Raw genomic sequence first — 12918 nt, 5'->3', positions numbered from 1 at the left:
AAGTCAGGACAAACACCTAACAATAACTTCCAGAAAATCTATTTATTTTTTCAGCGGGAGCAGCAGCAGCAGCCCTTCCCACATTCATCTTCGTCTTCTTCCATGTCTTCTTCTTTTTTTTTCAATCTCAACACATTCCAGCCTTCCAAACGCCTTGCTCTCTTCAAACTAGGGTTAGATTTATCTTCATTGAACAAAAATGAAATATGCATTTGCCTTCTTCTTCATCACTAAACCAAAGATTTTTTAATTTGTGTTACTTCTCCACGTTATCATCACCTCCAAACAACTAGCAGCTGTTTAAACATTTGTCTAAACAACTAACAAATGTTTTCATATCTCAATCTCTAAAACAATTAGCAAATATTTTCATATTTCTCCAAACAACTAGCTGATATTTAAAATATTCTCATTGTTTTAACTAAAGAATCATAAAAAACAGCTAAACAACTTAGGGTTATTAAAATATCTTCTGGTTGTTTGAACTAAACAACTTTTGGTTGTTTAAACAAGTTTTGGTTGTTTAAACAACTTCTGTTGTTTGAACTAAACAACTTAGGGTTGTTTAAACAACATCTCTTGGTTGCTTGAACAACTCATGTTTATATAAACAACATATCCTCTCTTCTCTTCTCTTTTCATCAATTTTTTTTTATAATTTTCACAATCAAATTGGAGTGAAAGAATTGGGGAAAAGAAAAGAGAAGAAAAGAGAGGAGAGAACAACAGAGAAAATCGAATAAAGGAGAAAGAATTGTGGAAAAGAAAAGATAAGAGAAGAGAGGAGAGGAGAACAGAGAAAGAGGAAGAAATGCGTTTAGAAAATGAAGAAAATGGATGAAATTTTGGGTTTTGTAAAAAGTTTTTGATCTTTTAATTTTTATCCTAAGTTTACAAATATTTTAAATCAACCCCATCTCTTCATAATTAACCCCTTATTAAATGTTTATAACAAAAGAAAAGGAAAAAGAAATAGAAATTCCTTATCCTTCATTCCACTCTCAAATAACCCTTTTAGCTCATTTTCTCATGTGTCATTTGTTGATTTGTCCATTTGGCATGTCATCAGTGATTGCAAGTCAGACATGAGGTATATTGTATTTAAGTCACCACTAGACACACCGATGTCAAGTATAATTTTCTACATGATAAAACACAACTTTAAGGTAAGCGTTTATCTTACATTGATGCAACTTTAAGAGAGTTAGAATTTTAAACATTAATCTTGTACACCAAAGTACAATTCCTTCTTTCTTTACTTTTACCTTATAAGATTTTTTTGGCAGAAAAAGTGAGACAAATATATTTGATTCATGCTTTTACATTTCTAACAATAGTACAGTAGTATTTTGCTTTCTGCCACTGGGTATCTCTTATTCTATTGTCATTCTCTCTTTATTTTTTCTTTGCATTCACACACAATAATTTTCAACTTTCTCACCACCTACAATTTTCTTGTAGATTGCTTATAAGTTGTACGAATCCAGGATTTAAAATTTACGAGTTTCAATAAATCCTCAGGTTAATATCAATAATAATTGTATTCACAATCACATATTATTAATTATCTAGTCGAAATCCTAATACATATATAGGATTTTGACATAAGCTAATGGACTCACGTGAATCCATAGATTACGCTGTGGGTTTGCCTTTAGCTGTCCAAACCTCCTTTGTGTCTAACTTGGTCTGAAGTCCCATCTTATGTGGTCAAAGCACATAGGCTCCTTTGTGACTTTGATACCACTCTGTCACAAACTCGACAAACTTTTACCACGAAAGCTAGGTCCTGAAGTGAAAGGTTGCACAGAGGAGCCTATAAGCACTCACGACTTCCCTCTCCTCGAACATTCAACCAACTTGGGCCGAAATCCCACTCTGAACTAAAATAAGTGTTTGCTTATCAAACTAACTCGTAGTAGAACACTGAAATACCTTCTTAGAAAAGTTCAACAAATGGGATTTCCAGTACTCAAATGAATGAAAGGTTCGCATTAATCTTCAAAGAAAATTATAAGAATACATGACCAGAAGTACATGATAGCGCCATTTCACCAGAAGAACAAGTCACTAGAGAAAGTTAAAAACAGATACATAATGGTACAAAATAGGATACACAGTTGAACATGCCCCCCTCCCACCCAAAAATACAATAGCAGTCCTTACTGATATAGCACAACAAGAAGAGTTTAAACTCATTATTTGTAACTAATTGCTGAAAGTCGCTCCACAAAGGGTAAAATCGATGGCACACGAGCTTCATTCCCACCATAACCAGCACTGCAACTACACAAGGCTCAAGCAAGTAAACGCGGGAGAAAGATTAACATAGAACTAATACCTGAAAGTCTTCCTAAGCAGAAGCCAGAGTGCAATTCCCGTTGCTATATGGAGTCAATGCTGCATCTTCACCAATTATCCAAACAAAACCAGGAGTGTCGAACCTCCTTCCTGACACTGTCCTGTAGATGTAAAGTTTCTCAACGGGGCAACTTTCTGGTCTCGTATCTGGATGTCCCCTCTCGTCTATAACTTCAACATTAAGCCCTGGCAACTTCTGAGCTAGCAGCTTACATGCTTCAAAACTTACTGAACAATTAGACATCCAAAGGGATCGCATTGTCTCCAGCTTTGCAGCATTGGCCAACAGAGCCTCATCGCCAAAGGGGCAGTCTCTTATCTCCAACTTACGGAGGCTCTCACAACCAGAGAGAACGTAGTGGAGGCCTAGATCACTATCCCCTGCAAAAGCTAAGGAAAGCATCTCTAACTTCTTAGCATGGACCCCGATGTACTCAAACATACGATCTGTAAGGAGGCCAGAGAGAGAAAGTCGCCGCAATTCCTTGCAGTGTTGCACAATGGCCCCAAAACCAGCATCAAGTGGTTCAAGGGTTAAGTAGTCAGGAGTGCGAGGCTCGAGAATACACAAACGAAATCGGATCATGTTAGGACGGTTCCTTGCAATAGTAACTAAGGCATCATTTGTCATTTGGCGGCAGAAGTATAAAACTGACTGAAGCTTAGGGCAGCCCGCTGAGACAGCTACAAGGCCTTGCTCTGTCAAGGATACATTTGGTCCTGCCGCAAATGGATCAGAAGGAAACACCCTAAGCTCTTGAAGTTCCTTACAAGAGTTGGCAATCTCCTCAAGACCGCTATCTTCAATATAATCTAGCACCTGCAGTCAGATCCATTCCAAGTGCCTTAAAGTGTAAGCTAGATAACCAATTATGCAACAGAGCCACTGGACAAGAAGAGCTTAAAAACTAATGAAAGCATCTAACTCAGAAAGAAAAACATGCCAATTGTCAAATTGTAGGATTCCTGCAACACTAAGCTTCAACATTAAGTTATTCTTCATATGGCAGACCAGCAAATTATTCAAAGAGTTTACTCTGCATTAATCGTTTAGCCACGTTATCTCAGTATACACCTAAGTTTATTAGGCTGTTTATTTATCCCTGGCAGTTATCAGAATCAGCATAACAATTAATAACTTACGATTATTGTTCTTCTCTCGGAAACTTCGGTTTCTACAACCAACAATCAATTTATCTGTTTTATCACAAACATAGTTCACGTATCCCTTCTCAAAAGAACAGTTCATATATCGAGCCATGACTATTGAAAACACGCAAATTTATACAAAAGTAAAAACACAAGCTAGAACCTACCCACAACCGCTGCAAATTGAGACAGTCGCCGATGAGCTTGCCAAGATCAGGTATTTGAATAGTAGCATAGCTTAAATTCAAAGAGGTGAGTTCAGAGTGGACTGGATAAATAGTTGGAAAGTAGGCTGGCACAGCATCCCAAAACCCACTCAAGCCTTTGAGTTGATTGCAGCCTGAAAAAGCTTGAGATACATTTACGAAAACTTCAGAAACATCAGCCTGCACGTCAGCAGAGTAGGATCCGGTACCAAATTCAACCAACTTCGAAGCATGACGAAGTAGCTTCGGAAGTTTCTCAATGGAAACAGCACGATTGAGCCGAAGAGTCCTCAAATGAGGAGAGCGGGCAACTAGACGCTCCAAAGCTGAGAAGCTGACCTCAGAAGCCAGACAAGCAATGTTAAGTGACACGAGCGATGTGCAGCTATCAGGAAAATGACTGAGCCAATGGCCACTCAGGTCTTCTACTTCACTTTCTCCCAGGTCCAGTTCTCTCAGGTTCCTGCAGCAAATCATGAGTTACATTGCTAGATTGCTTCTGTAGTTTCTATTCCCAGCACTAAACAAGAATAGCAGCAAAAGAAGGTCCAAATATTAAGAGGACTTGTCATAAATCCATAAGAAAAGAAAGATGTTCAACCCTTTCAATAATTCAAATTCATTGAACTACTTATAATATTAAACTAAATTTTCAAACCGGGTAGTGTACACTTTCCTTGCACCATCGCCAATAAAATGCACAGATCAAAATAAAAGTTTAATTAGATTCAGTTTCTGCTTTAGTTTCTAAAGGTGGACGAAATTGTGCCCTCTTACGTCCCTTTTGTTTTTTGTAGCCAGGTCATACATGATACAAGTATATGCTCTTGCTTCTTTGCCCAGTAAGAGGATCAAAGTACTAAGGCATTTCTTCGCTATGGCATTCTTGCTACTCTTTCCACCAACTGCCGTCAAATACCATCAATCAAACAAAACAGAGGTATGAACTGAAAGACTAAGGACCCATTTGGCCATAAATATTATTCACTTTTTTCCAAAATAATGTTTCACTTCACTTGAAAATCAGTGATTGTTCATGAAAAATTCAAAGCCGACTTGAAGTTGTATTTCAAATTTGGAAAACAACTTATAACATGTTTTCCAACTCACTTTTGAAAGTTGGAATTATTTTTTATTTTCAAATTCTATCCTAATTTTTTAGTTATAACAACAACCCCATCTTTTATATCAGAACATTTAACCCTCAGATGCAAAGATTAGAACTTTTCTCACCAGTAAGGCTAAAGTACTCAGACAACAATGCTCCACAAAACCTACTGCTTCCTCAATGCCTCAATTACAATCATGAACAGTTACTCCCAGATGTAAAGATTAAACCTTATCTTAACCAGTAAGGGCTAAAGTACTCGGACAACAATGTTCCACAAAACCTACTATTTCCTCAAATCAGTTAACCCCAGATCAAAAAAAGTTTAAAGAAGTCACCAGGAAGGGCTAAAGTACTCAGACAACAATGCTCAACAAAACCTTCTAGTATTTCCTCAAAGTAGTAACCCCACAGATGCAAAGATTTGAACTCTTTTTCACCCGTAAAGACTAAAGTACTCAAACAACAATGCTCTACAAAACCTACTATTTCCCCAACCCCTCAATTACAAGCAAATACAGTAATTAACCCCAGATGCAAAGATTAAAACTTTCCTCAAGCCCTCAATTACAAACAAGTACAGTTAGCTCCAGATGCAATGATTAAGACTTTTTCCACCATTAAGGACTAAAGTACTCAAAAAAGGGTAATCTACAAAGAAAAACACAGCTAAAAAAATGCTACATAAACCTGCAGTTAGCAGCAATGGCAGCAAGTCCATCACTAGTAAATCCTTCACAAGACAGTAAAACCAAGCCTTCGAAATTCTTAAATGACTTCAAAATCAGCTTCAATGACTCATCACAAAACAACCATTCTCTTAAGTCTAATTTCCTCAACCCCTCAATAACAAACAAATACAATTATTAACCCCAGATGCAAAGATTAAAACTTTCCTCAACACCTCAATTACAAACAAGTACAGTTAACCCCAGATGCAAGGATTAAGACTTTTTTCACCATTAACAACTAGAGTAATCGGACAAAGGTACTCAGACAACAATGGTCTACAAAACATACCATTTCCTTAACCCCTCAATTACAAACGAATACAGTTAACCCCAGATGCAAAGTTAAGACTTCTTTTCACCATTAACGACTAAAGTACTTAGACAACAATGCTCTACAAAACATACCACTTCCTCAACCCCTCAATTACAAACAAATACAGCTAACCCCAGATGCACAGATTAAGACTTCTTTTCACCATTAGCGACTAAAGTATCCAGAAAACAATACTCTACAAATTATACCATTTCCTCAACCCCTCAATTACAAACGAATATAGTTAACCCCAGATGCAAAGATTAAAACTTTCCTCAACCCTTCAGTTACAAACAAGTATAGTGAACCTCAGATGAAAAGATTAAAACTTTCCTCAACCTCTCAATTACAAACACGTACAGTTAACCCCACATGCAAAGATTAAGACTTCTTTTCACCATTAATGACTAAAGTACTCAGACAAAAAAGCTCTACAAAACATACCAGTTAACCCCAGATGCAAAGCTTAAAACTTTCCTCAACCCCTCAGTTACAAACAAGTACAATTGACCCCAAATGCAAAGATTAAGACATTTTTCACCATTACTCAGAAAAGGGTAATCTACAAATAAAAACACAGCTAAAAAATGCTAAATAAACCTGCAGTTAGCAGCAATGGCAGCAAGTCTATCAGTAGTAAATCCTTCACAAGACTGTAAAACCAACACTCTGAAATTCTTAAACGACTTCGAAATCAGCTCCAATGACTCATCACAAACAACCATTCTCTTTAGTCTAATAGCCTGTTTGGCTTAACTTAAAACAGCTTATAAGCTTAAAAAAATAAGTTGCGGTAGCCCAACTTATTTTTTTTGCTTATAATTTGTTTTCAGCTTATAAACTGCTGGAAAAAAAAAATTAAAAAGTTTATAAACTGCTTTAAATAATCTAAGCCAAATAGACCCAATTATTTTTTTGGGCATATTTTAACCATAAAATGGTTTTAAATTGGTCAGTCAAACACTCAAAAAAACTAAAAACAGCTTATAAGCAACCTATAAGCCAATCCAAACAGGCTCTAAATTCCCCAAGCCCTCAATTACAAACAAGTACAGTTAACTCCAGATGCAATGATTAAGACTTTTTCCACCATTAAGGACTAAAAGTACTCAAAAAAGGGAAATCTACAAAGAAAAACACAGCTAAAAAAAACGCTACATAAACCTGCAGTTAGCAGCAATGGCAGCAAGTCCATCACTAGTAAATCCTTCACAAGACTGTAAAACCAAGACTTCGAAATTCTTAAATGACTTCAAAATCAGCTTCAATGACTCATCACAAATAAACCATTCTCTTAAGTCTAATTTCCTCAACCCCTCAATTACAAACAAATACAGTTAACCCCAGATGCAAAGATTAAAACTTTCCTCAACCCCTCAATTACAAACAAGTACAGTTAACCCCAGATACAAAGATTAAGACTTCTTTTCACCATTAACGACTAAAGTACTAGGACAACAATGCTCTACAAAACATACCGTTTCCTCAACCCTTCAATTACCCCTCAACTACAAACAAGTACAGTTAACCCCAGATACAAAGATTAAGACCTCTGTTCACCATTAACGACTAAAGTACTAGGACAACAATGCTCTACAAAACATACCGTTTCCTCAACCCTTCAATTACCCCTCAACTACAAACAAGTACAGTTAACCCCAGATGCAAAGATTAAGACCTCTTTTCACCATTAACGACTAAAGTACTAGGACAACAATGCTCTACAAAACATACCATTTCCTCAACCCCTCAATTACAAACGAGTACAGTTAACCCCAGATGCAAAGATTAAAACTTCTTTTGACCAATAACGACTAAAATACTCAGACAACATGCTCTACAAAACATACCATTCACTCAACCCCCCAAATTACAAACAAATAAAGTCAACCCCAGATGCAAAGATTAAAACTTTCCTCAACTCCTCAGAGTTACAAACAAGTACAGTTAACCCCAGATGCAAAGATTAAGACTTTTTTCATCATTACACAGAAAAACAAAAAATGCTAGATAAACCTGCAGTTAGCAGCAATAGCGGCAAGTCCATCAGTAGTAAATCCTTCACAAGACTGTAAAACCAAAACTCTGAAATTCTTAAACGACTTAGAAATCAGCTCCAATGACTCATCACAAACAACCATTCTCTTTAACCTAATTTCTTCAAGAAATGGATAAGCTTTCGCCATTGAAACAGCCCATGGATAGAAATATGCACCCCAACCTTCAGGTACAAGATCAAAATCAGCAAAATGTGGCTTCCCTTTAATCGTTACAGATCTGAGATCTGGGAAACGTCTAATCAAGATTGTGGGGCTGACAGCATAACAGTTCCCAATGAACACACTTTTCCTACAACCCCTCTCAGCTTCATACCAAGATTTACAGACCAGGGATATTGAGTTCCTGTCCTTGTCGGATGTTATGTCGGAGAAGATGTGTTCAAGAACCTCTAAGGGAAGTGAGTTCACCATTACTGTACGGAAATGAGGTGCTAAAGTTGACATTTTTTTTCAAGATTTTCAAGAATCTTTAAATCTTGAGTAATGGAAGTTCAGATCTGTGGAGACTGGAGAGGGAGTGTGTGGGAGCTGAAGAAGAGGAGATGAGGGTGGGTTGGTTTGAAGACTTGTGAGGGAGAGGGGGTAAGGAGGGGGTGTGAGCTCTGCTGCAGAGAAGATAAGGTTATACCCTGCTGTGATGTTGGAAAGCAGTGTTAGTTGTGGACTTGTGGGGGTGCGGCGAAGGTTAACTTTAACCATGGGTTATTAGATGAGTGAGGAAGAGAATGGGACACGGATGGATTCAAAATTTGAATTTTATATATTTTTATGATAAATATTTATCAAAATTAATTATAATAGTAATAATAACACACTCGGAAGATGTTATTATTGATTTTCCTCAACTCAAAAAAGTGTAAACTGAATCAATATAATTTATCATAATTAAAGAATTTAATAATATATATATATAATATTTATTATTTGAGGTAAACAATTGATTATAAATAAGTATTTAGTATGTTTTCACCTAATTTTAAATAAATATTATAATAGTACGAACACAAATTAACTCACAATTTAAAATATATTTATTTCAAACTATCATTTGAGTTTTATAATATATAATAATAATATATTCAATGTAATACTTCGAAAAGTTAAAGTTATGATTGAAGGAGGGGGAAGGGGATTGGGGTGGGGATAATAAAGTTATGATTTTGATTTGTTGGATGGAATCTAAAGAGAGGAAAGGAGATGATTGGAGACTTGTGAGGGAGGGAAAGGGAGTGAGAATGACTAATGCAAAAAGGAAATATAAGGTTAAAATAATCAGACCTTTTAATGTTTGTGTTATTTTATTTTTTGTTTATATTATATTTATGTGTTTTATTTTCTTATTTAGTATATTCTTTAAAAAAAATTATATTTGATATTTTAAAATTTTTAAAATATTATATGACACGTTTAGAATCACAAGAAGCAAATGGTATTTTATATATTATTAATATTTTTAGTTTAAGATCATATAATTCAAAAAATAAAATAAAAAAAAATCATACAAAATATAAATTAGTCAGAATCATAAAGTAAATGTTCAACATTGAGGGATTATTTGGTAGTTGGTTATAATTATGCGTGGTATTAACAATGCAAATATTTGTTATAGGAAAATTCATATATTATTTTATGTAGGATTTAGTTATCTCATTTTATATCCTACATAAAATAATATATAAATTTTTTTAATAATTTATATTATTATACATAATTAGTTATGTGGGTTCTTAAATTATAAATCAAACACCTTATTAATTTTATACATAAACAACTTATCTCCTAACCAACTAACAAATATAATATTACTTATACGAAATTTAATATTTGTATAATTCAACTCCAAATCAGTTATCAAACTACGAGGAAAAAAAATGAAAGAGGTGGAAGTGTGTGGGGTTAATATTTAACCATGGTTAAGATGAGTCAAGTGGTTTGGTTACTTTTTTGGTGGGGACAATCATGTCGACGTTCATGAATTGACACGTGTCCTTTGAATGGACGAGACGAAAAGTAAGAGATTTTTTGGCTTTTGATTATTTAAGGAATCTAATGATTTATAAAAGTAATCAATTGCACATTATATAATTTGAAATGATTTTAGATAGACATAATTAAAATATTATTTTGTATATCACCAGTATTTAAATGATTATTACTATTTATCATCTCAGTGATATTTTGAGAGTTAATTTAATTAAATTAAAATTAAATTAAAATATTTTAAAAATTATATCAAAAATATTATAAATTATAATTCTTCTTATATCACTATAATGAAATGTATTTTGTAGTAATATGTATAATGTATTTTATAATAATTGTAGTAAGAAATCTTCATAATATATTTAATTAATTTCTCATAATTCAGTAAACAATATTTTTTATTCATAATTTTAAATTTAAAATTTTGAATTCGCTTATGACTATAATTAAAAATACATAAAAATTGAATAAATGAACATTTTTAGATCTTCTTTTTCCTTTTTTTTAATAAGACATTGTTTTGGAATATAGTAAAAATGCAATTAGAATTTTGTTTAAATTGCGAAAAATATATTTTTTGAATTACTTTTCAAAAAATTAGTCTTGTTTTCAAACCAAATCATTTGAACTAATTATTATTCTTGTAAAACAGAACTTTTTTTTAAAAAAAAAAAAGTGAAGATGAAAGCAATAGTTCAAATCAATTCACACATTGTGGGGTTGTAGCATTCGTGAATAGTCGTTTTCATTTTTATTTATTTTTTCTCTTTTCCAAATGTATTTTAAAGTGTAATTATTGTATGGATGACAATGGTGTGAATAGAATCTCATGATTCCTAAGTAATGGCTAGATATACTTTTTTTTTAATTGATTTCTCACTCGATATTCGATAATTATAATAAATTTTAATTATTTGGAGGTATAATATTTTCTAACAAAAAATGATTTTATATTTAAGTTTTCAATCCGAAAAGAATTATTAAGAATGAAAAAATATTACCACTCTACATCTCTATCATTCGAAGCGAGATTGAGTTGCAACTAGAAAGTTATTATTTTCTTATTGTATTTTCTATTGAAAAATGTTTAGTGGATATTTCAAATGATATTTTTATTGAATTGATAAGAACAGAAAAAATAATAATGTTTTCATATAGAAAAATTAGGAAGTTTCTCACTATTTTAGTTAGAATTTACTTTCCACCATAAATTTTTTCAATAAGCTGATTCGATAGAAGATGATTGAAAAATTACTTTTACGTACTTTATATTTATTCAATTTTATTTTAATTAGAAATCTACCTGAAACAGCCTCTCTACTTTTGCTCTCAAGATACTACGAAATTAATTTTAATGTTAATATAATATATCTTTTGGACCCCAAAAGATAGATCTATAATTTTTATCTCACACTTGATGTAGGAAAACAATCCATGACTGCTAATTCCAAAATGATATATTTGCCCCCTTTTTCAAAGTCCTCCTCATGAAGTTGTTTAAGATTAAATTAAAGATAAAAAATGTATTCAAATTCATTATTTTTAACGACACACGTATTTTATATCATTTTCATCTATTTCATTTTTATTTATTAAATGAGTTAGATGTACCAATCAAAAATATCTACTAAATAATTACCAAGCAAAAATATCTACTAAATAAACTTATTTCTCATCACTATTAAATTTATATTATAATCTCAATTTTATTTATTCACAGATCAAATTTTAACTCGCCTTTAATAAAACTTGCCCCTGGAATTTCAAGAAGAAAAAAAACTTTCTGATGAACTCACATTTGTCAAACTTTTCAAACCTAACTAAGTTATATCAATCTATGAAATTATATTTGAATTTGTCAAAATTCAAATTTCAGATCATTTTTTTAAAAAAAAATTGTGAAAACTCTTTTTACCCATCAAAAGCATGATATGTGGCCAAATCTGAGGGATTTTATGATGTACTAACATTTGTCAAACTTTTCATACCTAACTATAGTAATAACTTGACAAAGTTATTCTGCACTTTGACCAACTCTTTTCCACTTTCACCACAAGCACTAGTCTTTTTTTATTATTATTTTTTTCAAGATATCCGATATTTATATTAGGGTCTGATTAAATTTATATTTCGATTACAGGCTTATTCTAAAGTGACGCTCCTAACAAAAGAATTTCCTTCTCATGCTTTTATTTTATTTTGTTACACTCTTCACTTTCATCACAAGCACCTAGGTCTACGGACGTTTCACGGTTCACGCCTTGTAATAATATTTAATATTTTTTTAAACATGTTATAAATACGTGTTTTTTAAATTGGTATCAACTGATATCTACATTTTTCAATTTTGAATGCACATAAATAAACACTTAATCTTATATAAAGTTAAACAAATAGACACACACGATCTACATGACATCCTATTTGCTCGAGTGAGATGCACTCAAATTGATTTGTATGAAGAGGTAAAATTAGTTATAAATAAAAATCTAGCAAAAATTTTATTGTATTTCTATTTAAGGATAAAATTAATATTAGTCAATTTTAAGTGTAATGTTTGACTCTTTATTTTGGTTTGTCGAGTATTTGTATCAAGAGTCAACTAATGCCGAGGCCCATTTTTACCCGAAACCTTTGTTTCAACTAACCTCTATTTAAAGGTGTAATTAAATGAATAGTTTCAAATGTATACAATAAATTAATTAGTTTATAAAAAATATAATTATATTTTATTTATAAAAAAAGTCAAAAGTCATAAAAAGTATACAATGACTATACGTGTTACGATACATTAAAAAACTGAATAAAATTTACTTATACATGAGTTATACAATAACTATACATTATAATATAATCAAAAAAATGAATATAGTTTAATTATACTTAAAATATACTTTGATTTATACCTAAAGTATACATTTGTTATTCAATTCCCACCAACTCAAAATCTCTTTTAAATAAATCTAAATCTAGATATAAATTTTTCTTAATATTTCGACATTTATAG

General features: G+C 32.4%; 1 protein-coding gene across 2 annotated transcripts; it reads right to left on the bottom strand.

The window, feature by feature from the left end:
• Positions 1-1943: 1943 nt before the first annotated feature.
• Positions 1944-8629, bottom strand: LOC129899665 (protein TRANSPORT INHIBITOR RESPONSE 1-like). 2 transcript variants are annotated; one of them, XM_055974679.1, is made up of 3 exons: positions 7885-8629; positions 3678-4179; positions 1944-3181 (listed from the first exon to the last, which is right to left on the bottom strand). In XM_055974679.1, the coding sequence occupies exons 1-3, from the start codon at positions 8370-8372 to the stop codon at positions 2354-2356; spliced, it is 1818 nt and encodes a 605-aa protein (XP_055830654.1). In that variant the 5' UTR covers positions 8373-8629; the 3' UTR covers positions 1944-2353. The 2 variants fall into 2 exon arrangements, with proteins under 2 accessions (XP_055830654.1, XP_055830656.1); XM_055974681.1 differs by lacking the exon at positions 7885-8629 and adding an exon at positions 6469-6647.
• Between the last annotated feature and the right edge of the window lie 4289 nt (positions 8630-12918).

Source organism: Solanum dulcamara, chromosome 8, assembly GCF_947179165.1.
Source record: "Solanum dulcamara chromosome 8, daSolDulc1.2, whole genome shotgun sequence".
Classification (NCBI taxonomy): domain Eukaryota; kingdom Viridiplantae; phylum Streptophyta; class Magnoliopsida; order Solanales; family Solanaceae; genus Solanum; species Solanum dulcamara.
The sequence above is the reverse complement of the archived record's forward strand: the minus strand, read 5'-3'. Positions and strand labels throughout refer to the sequence as shown.